Source organism: Oncorhynchus mykiss, chromosome 19, assembly GCF_057628025.1.
Source record: "Oncorhynchus mykiss isolate SJ-2025 chromosome 19, ASM5762802v1, whole genome shotgun sequence".
In the NCBI taxonomy this organism is placed as follows: Eukaryota; Metazoa; Chordata; class Actinopteri; order Salmoniformes; family Salmonidae; genus Oncorhynchus; species Oncorhynchus mykiss.
Window position 1 is genome coordinate 24,526,951 of NC_143040.1, and position 23,017 is coordinate 24,549,967.

The 23,017-nt window shown below is 44.8% G+C and overlaps 1 protein-coding gene and 1 long non-coding RNA gene across 5 annotated transcripts in view; one reads left to right on the forward strand and one right to left on the reverse strand.

Moving 5' to 3' along the window:
• LOC110498467 (uncharacterized) overlaps window positions 1-23,017 on the forward strand; it is a 96,154-nt gene that overhangs the window by 32,769 nt on the left and 40,368 nt on the right. Inside the window, exons 1-6 of one of the 4 annotated variants that reach the window (XM_090210527.1) lie at window positions 4,670-5,665; window positions 6,358-6,488; window positions 6,688-6,852; window positions 11,600-11,761; window positions 14,643-14,754; window positions 14,967-15,094. In XM_090210527.1, coding sequence (XP_090066653.1) covers window positions 5,380-5,665; window positions 6,358-6,488; window positions 6,688-6,852; window positions 11,600-11,761; window positions 14,643-14,754; window positions 14,967-15,094 — 984 coding nt within the window. In that variant the 5' untranslated portion in view covers window positions 4,670-5,379. Of the gene's footprint in view, window positions 1-1,248; window positions 3,795-4,669; window positions 5,666-6,357; window positions 6,489-6,687; window positions 7,480-11,599; window positions 11,762-14,642; window positions 14,755-14,966; window positions 16,341-23,017 lie in introns of those variants that run through there. The other 3 variants (XM_090210526.1, XM_090210529.1, XM_090210524.1) reach the window with 3 other exon arrangements.
• Window positions 2,956-5,582, reverse strand: LOC110498548 (uncharacterized). The gene is made up of 2 exons (XR_002469842.3): window positions 5,287-5,582; window positions 2,956-4,453 (listed from the first exon to the last, which is right to left on the reverse strand). It is a non-coding gene; the product is annotated as an uncharacterized LOC110498548 (long non-coding RNA).

Genomic DNA, 23,017 nt, shown 5'->3' on the forward strand with positions numbered 1-23,017 from the left:
GTATCAGCCTCATTGCTTTTAAAATGTTTTTTTGGTGCGAGTGGTTGTATTAATTTGGGATCAATCGCATCCCATAACTGTCCCCAGAGTATGTTTGGAATATTTATTTCTCACACAGAAGGAAAAGTTGACCAATAGAATAGGTAAACTTTTGTACAATGGGGGATAGTAGATTGACATAGGCTAGTGCTTTTGCTGTCCGTTAGGTCTACTCATCTTGTTGGCTGACAGTTCTAACATCTTCAATATATGCCTCTGAATTCGATAAGAAGGACGCACACAGTTGCATTCCTGATGTGTCTGTCTCCACTTGTAGCTTACTGTGGAGCTGAGATGTCTGTGAGAAGGACCCAATCAGATGACAGGCATTGGCTAATAAGAATTTTGATTTGAGAGATCCATGTGAGTCAGAGTTGCTTCAGAGCACGGCGTTTGGCAGCCGGGAGAAGGGAATTATGATTATTATATTATAAACAGACACTGTGGCCGCAAAAGGCGTGGATTTTTTTAGGGGACATTACGGCCACACAAGGGGGATGCCGGCGGGAAATTAGAGGCATTATCAAGTGCTTGTCCAATTGTGAATGAGAGACTGATGAAGTGTGTGCAGCCTGCGCAAGAAACAGAGCAGAGCTCATGCCTTTCATGCAACTCTTCAATTAATTCATCATTAGTTGCGTCATGCAGCCTCATGTTTTAAAAATCTAAACATATAGCACAACGTTTATCACAACTAAAGTTGCATAAATAACTCTAAAATTAAGCATATAGGAGGACCTGTTTCTTTCTTAACCGCTCAACACAGAATAGCTGCATGTGCGCACTCCCTCTGAAATGATCCTATTTTATTCAGCTATGTTCAATTGTATTCTTCATACTATAAAATAATGCCACGGAATTCTAAGCAAATCTTGTTTGATAAATGTACTGGTGTAGCCCACAGCCATCTGGCATAGCCAGATCAGGACCTAACATAAGGACAGCTCAGAGTATGCTATTCTATTCTTCTGAAATAGACTACACTTTCTTCATATCATGTTTCTTTAGGCCTGTCTAAAATAAATTATAGATTTATTGTGGTGTAGGCTATATTATATGGATTTATTAGGTGTGCATCAGTGGCTTATAGGTGATGCGTGGAAGCCAGGAGATGCTTAATGTGTTTGTTGATTAACAGCCAATTACCGTGAGACTGGCAGTTACTTGCTTGACAATCACCGGCCCTAACCTCCTCTCTTGTTGTGTCAGGCTGGAGGTCCTGAAGTCAAGCACGAGCGGACTGAAGAAGAGGAGGACCCACGGCACAGCAGAGACATCCAGACAGGAGTGCTTGAAGTGCCCCTTGTAGCCACGGAGGACCCTACCACTGCCACAGCGCAGGCCAGGACCCAATGCAGCATCACGGAGGTCAGTGGAACGCCGAACGCCGTCCTCAAGTCAGAGACCGACACCAAGACTTTAACTGTAACACACAAGCTCTTACACACAGGATCTGATCATAGATCAGACCCAGAGAGACTGGTGGTGGGGCCACTGGACTGTCCTCCTGCTCCTGGCTCAGAGTATTTACCAGTATTTCACCAGAGCCAGAGAACGGTTCAGTCCCGTGGAGATGGTGATGCATCATACCCTGACGTTGATGATCCGTCTTGCTCTTATGCTACCGAGATGGAACCTGGCAACATGCCCTTGGGTTTAGAGACACAGACTGATCTGTCTAAAGGGGACTGGAACCAGTACAGTAGTAGTGTATACTCTGAAGGGTGCCTAGATAAGAAAGGGGAGGGTCTGGTCACAGATGAAGTGACTGTGAAAGTGGAGGGCGACGTTCCTCAAACATGGAATGCCGATAGTCACCTTGGAGACAGATACTCACAGGGTAGAGATTTCTTAGATTACAGAGAAAGCTTAGAGACAACTCAAAATGTCGCAACTAACTCCCTTTTACACACGTTCAGGGAACGTGACCCAGTGTCCACATCGATGGGGCCTTCTGATTCGTATGGCCAAATCCTTTTCGATCAGGTATTGAACTCAAACGACAGGGCTAGAGCCCAGGCTCAGGGAGGGGGAGCCACATCAGGCAATGTTAAAGAGAAACGGTTCCTCTGCATGTTCTGTAACAAAGGCTTCAGCTGCCCCCAGACGGTGGAGGTGCACCAGAGGATCCACACAGGGGAGAAACCCTACAGCTGTACCCAGTGTCACATGCGCTTTGCCCAGTCTGGCAGCCTAAAGAGGCACCAGAGGGTCCACACAGGTGAGAAACCCTACAGCTGCCCCCAGTGTGAGAAGAAGTTCTCCCACCAGCACCATCTGAAGACGCACCTCAAGGTCCACACTGGAGAAAGGCCGTTCGCCTGTACGCTCTGTGGGAAAAGGTTCTCAGAGAGGAGCTACCTCAAGATACACCAGCAGAAAAACCATTCCACTCTATAGCTTCTGATGTTTAGATCAAACCCTGCATTAGAGACAAATATACATTTAACGGTTGTCAGCAGAATAGAACCACAGATCCATTTGGAATAATGAGAGTAACAGATTTCAGTGTTGAATATTCCTGGGTAGAATATTGCATCCAGGCATTGTGTGATATATAAGGCTAAAAAGTCTGTTACATATTGTATTTGTACTGTGTAGACTGTATGATGTTCACAAATGCCTATTTCATTACTTTCATTTAACTACTTTATTTTCTTCCCATTTTTAATGAGTTAATAAATGCAGTTCATGCTTTTTTTGTTGACATGTGTATTTGTGGTTTTCATACTTATTTGTTTCATAAACACAAAATGGGACTTTTCTTTGTAAGACTTTCATTAAGACTCTTTACTATACATCAAACCTGATCTCACCCTATTCTGCATACACCTGACAGCACTTTATAACCAACATAGGACTTAGTAAATATACCTACCTGGGTACTCATACCCACACACTAACAAACACCTACTGTACACATCAAATAGTTTATTCCGATTTGTCTGATGACATCGTAGCTGACTTATATTTACCCACAACATCATATTTATGTCCACCATGATGGATTTAACAACAATAAAGTAATTATGTAACTAGAGTATAGGACTCAAACGCAGTGGGGATGGGTAAACACCATGTTGAAAGTGTTTTTATTTTCTGTGTGTACGTACCTGAGGGAGTGTATGTCTGTGTAATCTATATTACTTGTCTCTTCCAGGAGGAGAAGGGAGACTGATGGCGCTTCCCGTGTTCATTCTGTGGGAAAGCCTTCAGTTTTTGTAAACAGGGGAGATCCACCAGAGGATCCACATGGGGGAGAAACAGTTTGGCTGCCCCTTGTGTGAGAAGAGGTTCTCCCACCAGCACCAGCTGAAGATGCACCTGATGGTCCACACGGGAGAAAGGCTGTTCGTCTGTATGCACTGCGGGAAGAGTTTCTCAGAGAGGAGCAACCTCATGATACACCAGCAGAAAATGCACACAGTCCATGTATTGACTATAGTGATGTAGTACTAGTTAGTTTGTAGTTAATTCTGTTGGTTTTGGATGTATAGGGAACTGGGTGAGGAGAACTGAGGAAAGAACAAGTATGATGAGGCAGAGTAGATGATATGGTGATGGTGTCTAAAAATGCTTCACTGATGAAGAGTGGCAACTTTGTCCCTTTAGATACTGGTCGAGGGTAACAGATTTCTAGTGCAAACATAGTGAGACGTTATTCACCTTGACATTATTTTGTGCAATAAAAGTACTGTACTGCAAAGTTGTTAGTGTATGACCATTTTGTTCAAATTAAATACAAAGTTGACACAGTGCTGACTGACTTGGATATTTTTGTATCGTTACAGGGACTGAGTTTCCCTTATCTCAGTCTAAACAAAACATTATACTTCATTCTTGAAACACATATGGAAAATTGTTTATATAATTAACTCCAATGGCTCCATATTGTTAGGTACTTGAATCACAGTTTTAGACATGGGCTTGACTGGTTAACATTTTATAACATCATGTCATGCTTCTGTATGTACAGCAAAGAATGTCTTATAACCCTTTATGCTTTTCTGTATAAACTTTGTTTACAGTCTGCTGTCCCTGAAGACCTGCTGATATCCAGTGTTACTGGTGGGAGAGAGTGGACCTCTGAGGATGCTGGTCACAAACCCTGGACCCTGATCAGGAGCCGCCGCTCTTCCTTCCAGAGTCGGGACCAGGACCAAACCGCGAAGGACCGAGACTTCACCACAACACGACAGCTGGACTGAACAACCTCAGTCCTGGTGGTCAACAGAGAGACAGAGGATCCAATCAGGGATCCAGTCTGCAGCCCAGACCCTTCTCTTCACAGTCTCAGCCTTCATAGAGAGTGGTGGGAGACCCCCCTGGATATAGTCTAGCAGCAAGTCTGTCTTCTCCTTTGGCGTCACATCTATGTGAGAATGTGATCATATCCAGATGTTCAACTGAGGGACTTAGTAAAAAAAACACACAAAAAAAACTCTTACCACAAGACACTTCATAACTGTATTTCAGATAGTTCCCAGATATCCCCTGTGTATAATTCTAGCCACACTGCTGTGATTTCTCTCACTGGACACGCCTTTATCTGAGAAGGTTACTTAGGAAGGAGAACCTCCGTCATTGAGCTTACTCCTGGACCTCTAGCCATTGTTTGGGTGTTGTTGGGATTGCACACAATCTGTTGTAGGCTAGGTGCCTCTCATGGTGAATGCCCATCCTGACCCTGTCTGTATTGGTGGGGTAACCCTGAGGTAACCGAGGAAGGCAACATCCATGCCCAGTTCTTCTATGAACCCATCAAAAAGGGTTTTGGTCAAAAAGTAATTGAAATCAAATGGAACTACCCTTTTTATAGGAGGTTTAATTAAACACATACCCCTCATTAAACTTGTCATTTGAAACAGGCTTGTAAATGCCTGTTTTTAGAGAGACAGTAAACCTAGGCTAGATAAAAGGACAGTTGAATGTTTACCGTACTGAGGTGATGGAGTAAAGTGATTGTATTCTACTCTATTATTGCTAACACACTTCTTTAAACTAGTGATCTAAGCTCGAAAGACTGTTCTTAAATAGGAGATAACCGTATTTCAAAGAACAGCGTGCATACGCTTTTCATTTAGCCACACCCTTTGAGCGACAACATCCTTCCTCGTCGGTATAAACGGAAGTAAACAGTAACTAAGAACAATTTCCACGTTAGCGTTTTTGTTGTTATTTAGACGTTTATTAACACCCTGGAACTCAAACTATGACTCATTTAACTGCACAGCATCACATACTTACCCCATGTAGTATTTAATCCGCGTTGGAAACAGGACTTGATTAATAGAGGTTAGCTATCTAGGTAACGCTACCTAGCTGCTAAGTTAGTTAACAATGGCTGCTAACTGTATGGTTTTTCACACTCAAATAGCCTCCATAATGGAGGTGCTAGCGAATGCAGCCGTGGCAGAGGTCTGTAAACTCGTTGACGACGACTATGCAGTGTTTCGGTTGGAAATAACTCACAGCCAGAAAGAAAACAGTGCATTGCGGAGGAAACTACAGCTTCTGGAACTGAAATTGTCACGGGAGCGCGCAGAGAGGACAATGCGAGAGCGCGTCCTCGCCAGTCGTCCCAGAAGTGTCAAGGTCCTCGACCGATACAGAGGATTGGCAAGAGGTACATTTAGCAGAAGTTCAAGGATGCGAGGCATGTCACTGGTTCTCCTCTGCGCATGTGTAATTTTAGATGTGTTAACCACATATGGTTAACCAGAATTGAGTCTTGGTCAGTTTTTGGATAGTTAGTATGCAATAGTTCATCAGATTACTTGGCTATCTTGGGCAAAGACACAATATAATTTAACCAGATTCTTTATTTACTGCATTTCCTTTTATTTACACAATGAAAACAATGTGATACATGTAACATAATACATTGATCAATAAATAGTATCAATAAGTTATGAGATGTGTTATCTTACATTCTTCAAATCACATTTTATTTGTCACATACACATGGTTAGCAGATGTTAATGCGAGTGTAGCGAAATGCTTGTGCTTCTAGTTCTGACAATGCAGTAATAACCAATGAGTAATCTAACCTAACAATTCCACAACTACTACCTTATACACAAGTCTAAAGGGATAAAGAATATGTACATAAAGATATATGAATGAGTGATGCTACAGAACGGCATAGGCAAGATGCAGTACATGGTATCGAGTACAGTATATACATATGAGATGAGTAATGTAGGGTATGTAAACATTATATTAAGTGGCTATTCTAAACGGTGGCAATAGTGTACAATAGCTTTGAGCATTGACAGTACCTAACTTAACCACCTCTTTTCCCCCAATCACACTCAGGTGAAGGAGATCTCACTGGAGGCCACAGGAGCTTTGTGAAGCCAGCTGGACACAATACATGGAGAGTTGACCAAACAATCACTGTTGATGAGGGGATTCAAACCTCAACCCAGCACGTTATTGTGATAGAGGTTAGTGTAATAGTTTTACATTAAAATTACAGTATATCAAATGTGATCAGTTTATATCAGAAAGGCTCCCGTCAGCTATTCACTTGCTTACATGTACATCCTAATTTATCTGCCATAGGGGAGCTTGTGAGACTTCCCTATGACATTGTTATCCAATTGAACAGGATACTAGTAACAACCTCCTCTCTTCTTGTGTCAGGATACAGAGGCTGCAGGTCCTGGGGTCAAGCTTGAGAGGTCTGAAGGAGAGGAGGACCCACAGCATAGCAGAGACATCCAGACTGCAGCAGCTGGAGCTTCCCCTGAAGCCATGGAGGACCTCGCCGCCGCGCCCATGCCCAGGACCCAACGCAGCATCACGGAGGTCAGTGGAACGCCAAACGCCGTTCTCAAGTCAGAGACAGACACTGAGACTTTAATTGTAACACACAGCCTCTTAAACACAGGATCTGATCACAGATCAGACCCAGAGAGACTGCGTCTGGGGAAACTGGGCTGTCTACATGCTCCTGGCTCAGAGTATTTACCGGTATTTCACCAGAGCCAGAGGATGGTTCATTCCCGTGGTGATGGTAACGCGTTACACTCTGGCGGTGATGATCCATCTTGTTCTTACGCTACAGAGATGGACCCTGGCAACATGCCCATGGGTTTAGAGACACAGACTGATCTGTCCAGAGGGGACTGGAACCAGTACAGTAGTAGTGTATACTCTGAAGGGTGCCTAGATAAGAAAGGGGAGGGTCTGGTTGTAGATGAGGTGACTGTGAAAGTGGAGGGTGATGCTCCTCTGACACTGAATGCAGATGAGACTCACTTAGGAAAAGGACACTCGCAGGACAACACCAGTGACTTCTTAGACTACAGGGAAAGCTTAGAGACAAATCTAAATGTCCCGACCCACTCACCTTTACACACGTTCATGGATCGCGAGTCAGTGTCCACGTCGATGGGGCCTTCCGATTCACACGGCCGCGTCCTTTTCAATCAGGTATTGAACTCAAACGACAGGGCTAGAGCCCAGGCTCAGGGAGGGGGAGCCACATCAGGCAATAGTAAAGAGAAACGGTTCCTCTGCATGTTCTGTAACAAAGGCTTCAGCTGCCTCCAGAAGGTGGAGATCCACCAGAGGGTCCACACAGGGGTGAAACCCTTCAGCTGTACCCAGTGTCACATGTGCTTCACCCAGGCTGGCACCCTGAAGAGGCACCAGAGGGTCCACACAGGGGTGAAACCCTTCAGCTGTACCCAGTGTCACATGCGCTTCGCTCAGGCTGGTGACCTGAAGAGGCATCAGAGGGTCCACACAGGAGAAAGGCCATTTGCCTGTACGCACTGCGGGAAGAGATTCTCAGAGAGGAGATACCTCAGGACACACCAGCAGAAAAAACATTCCACTCTATAACATAAAGTCACCATTCCACTCGATGGCTTCTGAGATTTAGATTAAACCCTGCATTAAAGGTAGACTCAACGAGATTACATAAATGCACAAAGTAAACCGCAGGAGTGGGTCAATTTCTACAACAACTAAGAGCGTTGTAGTGCAAGGCCCAGACATTGTGGGATACAGCGCCTTCAGAAAGTATTCACACCCTTTGACTTTTTCCACATTTTGTTGTTACTGCCTGAATTTTAAAATTGATTAAATTGAGATTTTGTGTCACTGGCCTACTACACACAATACATCATAATGTCAAAGTGGAATTATGTTATTTTTTTAAATAATTAATAAAAAAATGAAAAGCTCAAAGTTCTTTGTTATGACAAGCCTAAATAAGTTCAGGAGTGAAAATCTGCTTAACAAATCACATAAGTTACATGGAGTCACTCGTTGTGCAATTATAGTGTTTAACATGATCTTTTAACCAGTACCTCATCGCTGAACCCCAGATTCAACCACTACCTCATCGCTGTAAAGAACAGATTCAAGTGTTGTTGGAATAAGTATATACACAAACGTACAGTGTAAATGTTTGAGGTTCTGCATTCAGGAGTGGGGATGGGATTACTGTATGTTTTGCCTTGCCGGCAACTCTATCTTTATGGTAGAGTTGCCAGACAGAAGCCACTTCAGAAGCCACTTTAGTAAAAGGCACATGACAGCCCGCTTGGAGTTTGCACCTAAAGGACTCTCCAACCATCGCAAGATTCTCTGGTCTGATGAAACCAAGATTGAACGCTTTAGCCTGAATGCCAAGCGTCACTTCTGGAGGAAACCTGGCATCATCGTTATGGTGAAGCATGGTGGTGGCAGCATCATGCTGTGGGGATGGTTTTCAGCGGCAGGGACTTTGAGACTAGTCAGGATTGAGGGAAAATTACAGAGAGATTCTTGATGAAATCCTGCTCAAGACCTCAGACTGGGGCAAAGTTTCACCTTCCAACAAAACAACGACCCTAAGTACACAGCCAAGTCAACGCGGGAGTGGCTTCGGGACAAGTCTCTGAATGTCTTGAGTGGCTCAGCCAGAGCCTGGACTTGAACCCGATCGAACATCTCTGGGGAGACCAGAAAATAGCTGCGCAGCGACGCTCCCCATCCAACCTGATAGAGCTTGAGAGGATCTGCAGAGAAGAATGGGAGAAACTCCCAAAATACAGGTGTGCCAAGCTTGTAGCGTCATACCCAAGAAGACAAGGCTGTAAAGGTGCTTCAACAAAGTACTGAGTAAAGGGTTTGAATACTTATGTAAATGTGATTATTCAGCTTTTTAATACACTTAAAAAATGTCTTTACCTGCTTTGTCATTATAGGGTATTGTGTGTAGATTGAGGGGAGAAAACAATTTAATCCATTTTAGAATAAGGCTGTAACGTAATAAAATTAGGAAAAAGTCAAGTGGTCTGAATACTTTCCGAATGCAGTGTGTGTGTGTTTATATATACATACATACATACATACATACAAAAAAACAGGCATTGAATATCCCTTTGCGCATGGTGAAGTTATTAATTACACTTTGGATGGTGTTTCAATACACCCAGTCACCGCGTCCTTCTTAACTCAGTTGCCGGAGACGAAGGTAAGTCCAATGGTAACTTTAAAACAGTTACAGAGTTGAATGGCTGTGATAGGAGAAAACTAAGGATGGATCAGCACCATTGTAATTACTCCACAATACTAACCTAAATGACAGTGAAAGAAGGAAGCCTGTACAGAATACAAATATTTCAAAACATGCATCCTGTTTGCAATAAGGCACTTAAGTAAAACTGCAAAAAATGTTTGGGGCAAATCCAAAACAACATCACTGAGTGGCACTCTTCATATTTCTTTTCAAGAATGGTGGTGCCCCCCCCCCCCCCCCCCACTCATTTTGCCCTCAGAACAGCCTCAATTTGTCGGTGCATGGACTCTACAAGTCGGTGAAAGTCCTTTTGAATAGTGGACCATTCTTGATACACACAGGAAACTGTTGAGCGTGAAAAACCCAGCAGCGTTGCAGTTCTTGGCATAAACCAGTGCACCTACTACCATCCCCTGTTCAAAGGCACTATTTTCTCTTGCCCATTAACCCTCTGAATGGCACACATACACAATCCGTCTCAATTGTCTCGACTTAAAAATCCTCCTTTATCGACACAGATTTGAAGTGGATTCATCAAGTGGCATCAATAAGGGATCAAAACTTTCACCTGATCAGTCTGTCATGGAAAGAGCAGGTGTTCTTAATGTTTTGTATACTCAGTGTACAGTATAAGCCTAAAGTTTGTTACATGTTGTGTTTGTACTGTGTAGCCTATATGATGTTCACAAATGCCTGTTTCATTACTTCCATTCAACTACTTAATTGTTTTCCCATGACACCTTTAATGAGACAATGAATGCAGTTCATCAAGTTCATGCAGATTTTTATTTGAGACTTGTATGTGTGGTTTTCATATGGTGTATTTAAAACTTGTTTGTGTTTCATAAATACAAAATGGGACTTTTCATTCCAAGACTTTCTTTGAGACTCTCTTTAGTATACATCACATCTGATCTGACCCTATTCTGCATACACTGATAGGGCTTTATAACCAATTTACACTTACTAAATATATCTACACATACCCACACACTAACAAACACCTACTGTACACGTCAAAATAGTTTAGTCAGGTTTGTCAGATGTTTACTTATCATTGCAGACTTATTTTTTTACCCACAAAATATTTATGTCCACCATGATGGGTTTAACATCCATATGGCTATTTTTCTGTATATCTAATAGGACCGGGACTATACCAGTATCGCGATATTCGTTAGTATCGTGGCAAGGAAACAAAACACGAAGCGGATTTAACTTTTTTAGGAAAACTGCCCTAATGTTGAAAACAAATATCATTGTGTTTTCATCCAGACTCACATTTATTTATTTTTCATAACACACAATATGTTACACACAGCAGGTTTTTAAAGGACCAAAGAGTTGTCTGCTTTGTGTTAAAAATTTTGGCATGAAAAAAACATTGCGGTACTGGTATCATTCCTGCTGTAATATCTAAGCATACCTCTTGAGTCTTCTGAATCCTCCTGACTGTGCCACCTGTATGAGTCATAATACCCACAAAAGCTAGCGGTCAAACAAGGAAATGGCTCCAATCGTTTTCCGCCATTCATTTCTCCCAAAGGGGATTTTAGAAACACTAAAAGGGGATGCATTTTGTATAAGCCTACCCTGGTGTGACGCTTTCATAACTGTGTAAATCTCGCTAGGACATGATGACTTAAAAAAAATTACAAATATATTTTTTTAAATTAAATTTGCCTGTAGTTACCCCCCCAAAAATGAAATGGTAATTAGCTGCTAATGTGGCTATCATAAAGAACTACAAATGCCATGATGATCTGGACGGGACTACCAAATCGAGGAAAAGGTAAGATTCTCAGCATTAATGTTAAGCTACGTTTAGTAGCTTTTCACAGTTTGACCGCTAGGTTTTCAACGTTTTTTTTTGTTGTAATTGGCTGATACTCATATTGAGCTGGAGAGACTATTTAAATGTAAATAGTTGCTTATGTTTGCAAGTATGGCCAAGCAATGTTAAAAGTGTGTTTAGCTTTGTCTGTGTACGTACCTGAGGGAGTGTATGTCTGTATAATCTGTATCACCTTTCTCATCCAGGAGGAGAGTCCAGAGGTGCTGCTGGTGAAGGAGGATGGTTGTGAGGAGAGTCTGGGGAACCCTGAGGGGACCATGGTCATGGAAAACAACCAAACAACACCTCCTCCTGAACCCACAGAGGAACCAGCTGAGCAGCACAGGACCCCACACAGTCTCACTGAGGTGAGCCCACTATGAATTAACGTGTTAAAACCTGTTGACGGGTGAGGGTTCCCTTTTGGGAACGACCCCTCCCACGTTCAGCTGGAACGTGGCGCATGGAACGCAAAAATATTCTTACAAATATTTAACCTCCACACATTAACAAGTCCAATACCTCAAATGAAAGATAAACACCTTGTTCATCTACCCAGCATGTCAGATTTTTTTAATGTTTTACGGCGAAAACACACCACATATATTTATATTAGACCACCGAAACGAAGACAAGAGGCAGCCATTTTCCACAGTCCCAGAAAATATAAAATTATAAAAGCAGGATTAAAAAATAAATCATTCACTAACCTTTTGAAAATCTTCATCAGATGACAGTAATAGGACATGTTACACAGTACTTTTTTTTTTTTTCAATAATATGCCATTTATATCCATAAATTCCATTTACATTGAATTCATGTTCAGAAAATACTGAAAAATGTCCGCAGAAAATATAGATAGCGCCGCAAGATAACGTAAATAGACATCATAAACTTTGACTAAATATACATGTTCTACATATAGTTAGAAAGATACACTGCTTCTTAATGCAATCGCTTTGTTACATTTCTTTTTAACGTTACAGAAATCGCTCACTATTCAATATTCTGAGACGGCGCTCAGACATAAGCAATATTTCTCCGCTATGTTGGAGTCAACAGAAACACACAATTTCAGCATAAATATTCCCTTACCTTTGATGGTCTTCGTTCAGAATGTACTGGAAGGGTTCATACTTACCCAAAACATTGTTTGGTTTCAAGTCTTGTGTCTTTGTATTGGCATCTGCTAACAATATCAGCTGAAATGCACCCAAAATGTCCTCTGGTCCCGAAAAGTTGCGCATCAAAACTTCAAAATTACATATTATATGTCGACGAAACAGGTCAAACTAAGTGCAGAATCAAGCTTTAGGATGTTCTAAACGTACAAAACAATTTTCAATTCAACCAGTCATTGTTAGTTCTCCTCCGGAGTGCTGGAACAAAGGAATGAATGGGACCAATTCGTGCCCTAACGCACAGGTATTTTCTCGCGACACGCACTCAATTCACTCCCATAGGGCCAAAACTCGCGGGATTTGAACGATTAAACGCTCTACTGAATGAGGACATCTAGTGGAATACATAGAAAGTGTCCCCAGATCCATAGCTGGTTGGGAAGGGTGGGGGCGATCACGTCAAAGTTGCCCCAACTTTCATGATCCCAAAACTACCTGTGAGTTCTGCTATACTTACAGACATAATTCCAACGGTTTTAGAAGCTTTAGAGTTTTCTATCCAATAATAATTATTATATGCATATATTAGCAATTTTGGACAGATTTTTTTTCAGTTTACTATGGGCACGCAATTCCTCCAAAGGGGGCAGTATTCTGCCTAGCCTTAAGAGGTTTTTAGTGGTATTAGATCAGGGCATGTATCCACAAAATGTGTCAGAGTAGGACTGCTGATCTAGGATCAGTTTTGTCTTTTCGATCATAATGAATAAGACGATGTAGACGGGTGGGGACCTGATCCTCAATCAGCACTTCTACTCTGTGACGCTTTGTGGATATGGCCCAGGTTGTGATTAAAGTGTAGGACCATGCCTTTGCATTATCAAACCATTAAAGAGTGTCTAGTAATCAAAGGTACTATCACGTTTGCATAGTATCAAATCAACTAACAGTTTTGCATAGTACTCATAGCAATCCCTCATTACTCAATCATAGCATGCTCCATAGCACAGTGCTAATATCAGATTTCTTGATCAAACATCCTCTCACTCTGTATCAGGCTTTCTGTTAGCCTGTAATAGACAGCTTTTGTCCTCTAAAAAATGTCAAAGCAGATAAATAAAATTGGCACAGCCAATATTCCGGGAGAAGAAGAAAAAATGCTTTCTTGCCTATTCATTTATGGAAACACCAGTCGATGGAATTACATTTGACTGATCAGTCTATAGGTTAATTTGCATAATTTAGTGGAATTAAATTGGCGTGTGTGTTGCTTCAGACTCATTGCTTTTGAATGTTTTTCTTATGTAGCCTAGGCCTACTGGTTGTATGAATTTGGGATATTTCGTCCCACAACTGTCCCAGAGTCTGTTTGGAATAGGTTATTTATTTCCCTACAAAGTGACCAATAGAATAGGTCATCTAAACTTTTGTACTTTGGTAGATAGACATAGGCTAGCGATTTTGCTGTTCGTTACTCATCTCGTTGGCTGAGGAAAAGTACATGTGGATAGTTATTCTAACATCTTCAAAGTCTTTGGCTCCCGAGTGGCGCAGCGGTCTAAGGCACTGCATCTCAGTGCTAGAGGCGTCACTACAGACGCCCTGGTTCGACTCCAGGCTGTATCACAACCGGCCATGATTGGGAGTCCCATAGGGCGGCGCACAATTGGCCCAGTGACGTCCGTGTTTGGCCGGTGTAGGCCGTCATTGTAAATAAGAATTTGTTCTTAACTGACTTGCCTAGTTAAATAAAGGTTCAATACAAATACATTTTTAAAAAGTGAAATTCAGAATTCAGTACCACACGTCGTTGCATTGTCGCATCCTCGACTTGTTCTGTTAATATGAACTTCCCATATTCTAACTGTGATTTATTTCATTCTGAGCACCATGGTGGGTGGCTCCTTAATTGGGGAGAACGGGCTGGTGGTAATGGATGGAGCGGAATCGGTGGAATGTTAGAAACCATGTGTTTGATGTATTTTATATTTGATTCCATTTGCGCCATTCTGTAGTGGGTGGACGCCCTATTCAGGTTATGCATCTAATGCTTATGGGTCCGGTACATTTCTCAAATGTCCAGCGCCACACTTTCCTAACGGAAACCATGCTCTGTATCTCTTACAGACAGTAGACATGGAGGATGGGAAGCCTGATCTGCTGCTTGTCAAAGAGGAGACAATAGAGGACGGACCAGAGAGCATTGACCTGCTGAGCGGACTAAAGGGGGGGGAGCAAGGTAAGGGAGAAATACATATAGCCTACATACAGTAATAGACCTTCAATGGGAATAGTGATGCACCTGGCTATTATTATTTCTTCATTTATAAAATTAAATCAATACAACTTATGTTTACATACAAAAACACATTACAATGTATGAACTTTAATTGAGTTCTCTGCCATGTTTGTAAAGTCTTGTAAAGTCTATTTTCTAACCTCTTTCTACAGGTGGTTGGCTGGAGGATTACAGAGGAGACTGGGCGGCCATCTTGGATTCCCAGACCCAGACGGGTGCAGCCAAGAGCCAGGGGGATGACATCACCGAGCAGGCCAGGACCAGAGGCAACATAGTGGAGGTCAGTGGATGGGACAATATCCTCAACTCTAGGCTGAGGAACAACACTGTTAACCACAACCAGAAAAAGACAATCGAACACAAAACAACAACCAAACTTAGTGTCCATGACAACAGACTAGCTGAGGCCAGGATGAGACATAGATTTGGTCCGGGGGGGCGGGGAGGTGTCCGTATGCAGCTGGAGAGAACAGACACAGACTTGGCTAGTGATGCTCCTTCCTGCTCCTATAGTTGTGATTCAGAGAGACTGATGGCGCCTCAGGTTAACCACCTAACAGATTCTGCCTTCAGCCTGCCTTCTATAGGATCTATCAACTGGAACATGGACCCTGGGACAACACAGACACTCCCTGGCCTTTGTTCTCCTCACACTCCCCTAATGTTAAACCAGACCTCAGACAATGCCAGTGCCTCAACACTGAGTGGCTACACAAGCCCATTGACAAATTACAGTAGTAGAGATGGAATCAGTAAAGGTGGCGGCGCCAAAGAAAAGCACTTCCCGTGTTCGTTCTGTGGGAAAGTCTTCAGTTTCCCCAAACAGGTGGCGATCCACCAGAGGATGCACACGGGGGAGAAACCGTTCGGCTGCCACCTGTGCCGGGCCAGTTTTTCAGACTCGTCCAACCTGAAGAGGCACCAGAGGGTCCACACAGGGGAGAAACCCTACAGCTGCCCCCAGTGTGAGAAGAGGTTCTCCCACCAGCCCCATCTGAAGAGGCACCTGAAGATCCACACTGGAGAGAAGCCGTTTGCCTGTACGCACTGCGGGAAGAGGTTCTCAGAGAGGGGCTACCTCAGAATACACCAGCAGAAAATGCACACGGCCCATGTATAGAGTATAGTGACATGTAATGTAGTACTAGTTAGTTTGTAGTTAATTCAGTTGATTTTGGATGTATAGTGAACTGGATGAGGTGAACTGAGGAGAGAATGAGTGTGATAAGGCAGAGTAGATTATATGGTGATGGTTGGTGTGAGGTGTCTGTACAAATGCTTCACTGACTGTTCTTTGTTGTTGGTGTTTATTTATGAGGCAATTATAGTGCCCTAATAGTACTTCATTTTATGTGAATGTATGACCATTTTGTTTAAATGAAATACAAAATTGACTCTGTGCTGACTGACTAGGTTATTTGTGTATCATTGCAGGGACTTGAGTTTTCCCTATCTCAGTGGAACCAAAACATTATACTTAATTATTGAATCAACACATTTAAACAATAAACTCCAATGGCTCCATATTCTTAGCTACTTGAATCAATACATTTTTTTTAAAAAGCCCTTTTTTTATCAGCAGATGTCACATAGTGCTATACAGAAACCCAGCCTAAATCCAAACAGCAAGCAATGCAGATGTAGAAGCACGGTGGCTAGGAAAAACTCACCTGTTAGAGATGGGCTTGACTGTGGTTAACATTTTATAATATCATATTTCTGTGTGTTAGAATGCTATTTTATTATGATTATTACATATTGGAATTTGGCCTAGGTACCCTCTGTAAGGCCAGATATCACCCTGTAAAGCAGGTCTCAGTAACTGGTATCTGGGCCCCTGAGCCATTAAATCGTCAATGGGTGTCCTTAAGCGATTAAGATGTTTCAAATGTATAGTCTATTCAACCCCAAGGCCCCGCCTTGATGTAATGATTTAAACAGCGAACAGATAAGGCAAGAATATTTAGGTAATTTCTCCCCACTGGAGGGGGGGGGGGGGGGGTGTCTGATAACCTCTTAGAGGAAAGTGTCTGTCTTCCCATATGTCTGTCTAGACCTGTAAAATATAGAAGTTGTTCACCTTATATTTTCCATCTTGTCATGTACTGTCATGTTGTGTCTTGTCTCTGTCCTTTCCCTTCACCCTGTCTCCCTCTGCTGGTCGTTGTTAGGTTACCTTTTCTCCCCCAATTTCCACCAGCTGTGCCTTGTCTCCTCCTAACCACCTCGTCACCCCGTTTCCCACCTGTTCCCTTTTTCCCTCTGATTAGGTCCCTATATCTCTCTCTGTTTTTGTTCCTGTCCTTGTCGGATTCTTGTTTGTTGTGTTTCATGCCTGAACCAGACTGTCGTCATGTTTGCTGTAACCTTGTCTTGTCCTGTCGGAATCTGCCGGTCCGTCTGAGCCTACCTATGTTTGGTAATTAAAGAAGCTCTGTTTAAGTTAATTCGCTTTTGGGTCCTCATTCACGCACCGTAACAGAAGAATCCGACCAAGAATGGACCCAGCGACTTCGGATCCTCTCCACTCAGCCGTCGGGATCCAGGGAGCGATGCTAGGCAGACACGAGCAGGAAGTGTCTGCTGCTCGACATGCCGTTGAGACCCTGGCCACCCAAGTCTCCAACCTCACAGAACAGGTTCACCATCTCCGCCTCGATCCACCGGCCACTTCCAGGGCTTTCGAATCTCCGGAGCCCAGAATCAATAACCCGCCGTGTTACTCTGGGGAGCCCACTGAATGCCGCTCGTTCCTCACCCAGTGTGATATTGTGTTTTCTCTCCAGCCCAACACTTACTCCAGGAGCAGTGCTCGTGTCGCCTACGTCATATCTCTCCTTATTGGACGGGCTCGTGAGTGGGGCACGGCAATCTGGGAGGCAAGGGCTGAGTGTACTAACCAGTATCAGGACTTTAAGGAGGAGATGATACGGGTTTTTGATCGATCTGTTTTTGGGGAGGAGGCTTCCAGGGCCCTGTCTTCCCTATGTCAAGGCAATCGATCCATAACAGACTACTCTATTGAGTTTCGCACTCTTGCTGTCTCCAGTGGCTGGAACGAGCCGGCCTTGCTCGCTCGTCTTCTGGAGGGTCTCCGCGCAGAGGTAAAGGATGAGATTCTCTCCCGGGAGGTTCCTTCCAGCGTGGATTCCTTGATTGAACTCGCTATTCGCATTGAGCGACGGGTTGATCTTCGTCACCGAGCTCGTGGAAAGGAGCTCGCGCTCTCCGTCGCCCCCCTCTCCGCATCACTACCATCTTCCTCTGCCGGCTCGGGTGCTGAGCCCATGCAGCTGGGAGGTATCCGCATCTCGACTAAGGAGAGGGAACGGAGAATCACCAACCGCCTCTGTCTCTATTGCGGTTCCGCTGGTCATTTTGTCACTTCATGTCCAGTAAAAGGCCAGAGCTCGTCAGTAAGCGGAGGGCTACTGGTGAGCGCTACTACTCCTGTCTCTCCTTCAAGATCCTGCACTACCTTGTCGGTCCATCTACGCTGGACCGGTTCGTCAGCTTCCTGCAGTGCCTTAATAGACTCTGGGGCGGAGGGCTGTTTTATGGACGAGACCTGGGCTCGGGAACATGACATTCCTCTCAGACAGTTAAAGGAGCCCACGGCCTTGTTCGCCCTGGATGGTAGTCCTCTCCCCAGGATTCAGCGTGAGACGCTACCTTTAACCCTCACTGTTTCTGGTAATCATAGTGAAACCATTTCTTTTTAAATTTTTCGTTCACCTTTTACACCTGTTGTTTTGGGCCATCCCTGGCTAGTTTGTCATAATCCTTCCATTAATTGGTCTAGTAATTCTATCCTCTCCTGGAACGTCTCTTGTCATGTGAAATGTTTAATGTCTGCTATCCCTCCTGTTTCCTCTGTCTCTTCTTCACAGGAGGAGCCTGGTGATTTGACAGGGGTGCCGGAGGAATATCACGATCTGCGCACGGTGTTCAGTCGGTCCAGGGCCACCTCTCTTCCTCCACACCGGTCGTATGATTGTAGTATTGATCTCCTTCCGGGAACCACCCCCCCCCGGGGTAGACTATACTCTCTGTCGGCTCCCGAACGTAAGGCTCTCGAAGATTATTTGTCTGTAGCTCTTGACGCCGGTACCATAGTCCCCTCCTCCTCTCCCGCCGGAGCGGGGTTTTTTTTTGTCAAGAAGAAGGACGGGTCTCTGCGTCCCTGCATAGATTATCGAGGGCTGAATGACATAACAGTGAAGAATCGTTATCCGCTTCCTCTTATGTCTTCAGCCTTCGAGATCCTGCAGGGAGCCAGGTTTTTCACTAAGTTGGACCTTCGTAACGCTTACCATCTCGTGCGCATCAGGGAGGGGGACGAGTGGAAGACGGCGTTTAACACTCCGTTAGGGCACTTTGAATACCGGGTTCTTCCTTTCGGCCTCGCTAACGCTCCAGCTGTCTTTCAGGCATTAGTTAATGATGTCCTGAGAGACATGCTGAACATCTTTGTTTTCGTTTACCTTGACGATATCCTGATTTTTTTCACCGTCACTCCAGATTCATGTTCAGCACGTTCGACGTGTCCTCCAGCGCCTTTTAGAGAATTGTCTTTTTGTGAAGGCTGAGAAGTGCACTTTTCATGCCTCCTCCGTCACATTTCTCGGTTCTGTTATTTCCGCTGAAGGCATTAAGATGGATCCCGCTAAAGTCCAAGCTGTCATTGATTGGCCCGTCCCTAAGTCACGCGTCGAGCTGCAGCGCTTTCTCGGCTTCGCGAACTTCTATCGTCGTTTCATCCGTAATTTCGGTCAGGTGGCAGCTCCTCTCACAGCCCTTACTTCTGTCAAGACGTGCTTTGAGTGGTCCGTTTCCGCCCAGGGAGCTTTTGATCTCCTCAAGAATCGTTTTACATCCGCTCCTATCCTTGTTACACCTGACGTCTCTAGACAGTTCGTTGTCGAGGTTGACGCGTCAGAGGTGGGCGTGGGAGCCATTCTTTCTCAGCGCTCCCTCTCTGACGACAAGGTCCACCCATGCGCGTATTTTTCTCATCGCCTGTCGCCGTCGGAACGTAACTATGATGTGGGTAACCGCGAACTGCTCGCCATCCGGTTAGCCCTAGGCGAATGGCGACAGTGGTTGGAGGGGGCGACCGTTCCTTTTGTCGTTTGGACTGACCATAGGAACCTTGAGTACATCCGTTCTGCCAAACGACTTAATGCGCGTCAGGCGCGTTGGGCGCTGTTTTTCGCTCGTTTCGAGTTCGTGATTTCTTATCGTCCGGGCTCTAAGAACACCAAGCCTGATGCTTTGTCTCGTCTCTTCAGTTCTTCAGTAGCCTCCACTGACCCCGAGGGGATTCTCCCTGAGGGGCGTGTTGTCGGGTTGACTGTCTGGGGAATTGAGAGGCAGGTAAAACAAGCGCTCACTCACACTCCGTCGCCGCGCGCTTGTCCTAGGAACCTTCTTTTCGTTCCCGTTCCTACTCGTCTGGCCGTTCTTCAGTGGGCTCACTCTGCCAAGTTAGCCGGCCACCCTGGCGTTCGGGGTACGCTTGCTTCCATTCGCCAGCGTTTTTGGTGGCCCACCCGGGAGCATGACACGCGTCGTTTCGTGGCTGCTTGTTCGGTCTGCGCGCAGACTAAGTCCGGTAACTCTCCTCCTGCCGGCCGTCTCAGGCCGCTTCCTATTCCCTCTCGACCGTGGTCTCACATCGCCTTAGATTTTGTCACCGGACTGCCTTCGTCAGCGGGGAAGACTGTTATTCTTACGGTTGTCGATAGGTTCTCTAAGGCGGCTCATTTCATTCCCCTTGCTAAGCTTCCTTCTGCTAAAGAGACGGCACAAATCATCATCGAGAATGTTTTCAGAATTCATGGCCTTCCGTCAGACGTCGTTTCGGACAGAGGTCCGCAATTCACGTCTCAATTTTGGAGGGAGTTTTGCCGTTTGATTGGGGCTTCCGTCAGTCTCTCTTCCGGCTTTCACCCCCAGTCTAACGGTCAAGCAGAACGGGCCAATCAGACTATTGGTCGCATCTTACGCAGTCTTTCTTTTCGCAACCCTGCGTCTTGGTCAGAACAGCTCCCCTGGGCAGAATACGCCCACAACTCGCTTCCTTCGTCTGCGACCGGGCTATCTCCTTTTCAGAGTAGCCTCGGGTACCAGCCTCCGCTGTTCTCATCTCAGTTCGCCGAGTCCAGCGTCCCCTCCGCTCAGGCTTTTGTCCAACGTTGCGAGCGCACCTGGAAGAGGGTCAGGTCTGCACTTTGCCGTTATAGGACGCAGACTGTGAGGGCTGCTAATAAGCGTAGAACTAAGAGTCCTAGATATTGTCGCGGTCAGAGAGTTTGGCTCTCCACTCAGAACCTTCCCCTTAAGACGGCTTCTCGCAAGTTGACCCCGCGGTTCATTGGTCCGTTCCGTATTTCTCGGGTCATTAATCCTGTCGCAGTTCGACTTCTTCTTCCGCGATACCTTCGTCGCGTCCACCCGGTCTTCCATGTCTCCTGCATCAAGCCCGTCCTTCGCGCCCCCGCTCGTCTTCCCCCCCCCCCCCCCCCCCATCCTTGTCGAGGGCGCACCCATCTACAGGGTCCGTAAAATTTTGGACATGCGTCCTCGGGGCCGTGGTCACCAGTACCTCGTAGATTGGGAGGGGTACGGTCCTGAGGAGAGGAGTTGGGTTCCCTCTCGGGACGTGCTGGACCGTGCGCTGATCGAGGATTTCCTCCGTTGCCGCCAGGTTTCCTCCTCGAGTGCGCCAGGAGGCGCTCGGTGAGTGGGGGGGTACTGTCATGTACTGTCATGTTGTGTCTTGTCTCTGTCCTTTCCCTTCACCCTGTCTCCCTCTGCTGGTCGTTGTTAGGTTACCTTTTCTCCCCCAATTTCCACCAGCTGTGCCTTGTCTCCTCCTAACCACCTCGTCACCCCGTTTCCCACCTGTTCCCTTTTTCCCTCTGATTAGGTCCCTATATCTCTCTCTGTTTTTGTTCCTGTCCTTGTCGGATTCTTGTTTGTTGTGTTTCATGCCTGAACCAGACTGTCGTCATGTTTGCTGTAACCTTGTCTTGTCCTGTCGGAATCTGCCGGTCCGTCTGAGCCTACCTATGTTTGGTAATTAAAGAAGCTCTGTTTAAGTTAATTCGCTTTTGGGTCCTCATTCACGCACCGTAACACATCTAGCATTTCTCCAAACTTTGACCAGTTTTCAATTCCCAACATTGGCGCTGCGAGCAAGGTGGGTTTATCACCGGAGGACACGTGACAAAAGAGTTGAGTGCTCTTTCATTTTAATTTAGAATGAGATTAATTTGATTTAGTCGCACCACCTCACCTGTAAAGTTCATGTTTAAAGAACTGACCACATTTGTATCTGTGTGTGACCCCACCAATCTGACAAAGAACTCTTGTGAATCGAATAACTGTTTGGTGTGGAAAGCATTGGTAAGTGTGTCTCCTTCAAATATTTCTGGGTTGCGAGCTCTGCATGAGTCTGATGTCTGTATGTGTATGTCACTAGAGAGCTCTTTTGACACCTTTGGGGGTGTAGTGTATTGCAATACAATCATGGTAGCTAGAGTGATGGAATAAATTAAAGTCTCATCTCGATGAAACTCCGAATTACAGATATGGCACTTATCCTTTTTTATGAACTGAGCAGGAGAAAAGGACCTGGTGGTAAAACTGCGTATGATGATGCACTGTCCTGATGATTTCATATAAGCAGGATAAACATGGGTATGCGTGTGCTGGCAATGTGTGATTGACTGTGAGCATATTATTTATGGTGAAGGCAGCAGTGCATGTTGCGACAGCCGGGTGCTGCAGCCTAATGTTTAAAGTGATTCCTCAGCCGTGTTGGGTGTAGAGTACTCAAATTACTTTTTTGTTGTAAAGAGTAACTTAACGCCTTAGTATTTTCAACTGAAGTAATCAGTTACAAATAAGCAAATTGTTACTTTTTTCTTTGTTTTGTTTTTTGGGCCCCGCAAAAATAAATCCTTTCCCTAAATTCACACACTTCCTGTTTCTTCAAGAACGTTGTGGCGGGAAGCCAGCAACATGGCAGAGACAACAGCCTTTACATCGTGGAAGTATTCACATTATTTTGAATTGGTAGAATTAAAGGAGAAAAAAAACATTAAAATTGTGCCAACTTCAAATATCAAGAAGCACCTTCAGGCCAAGCACAGCTCCACAAGACTAGCGGAGAAAGACCCACGCCAGCCGATTGCCG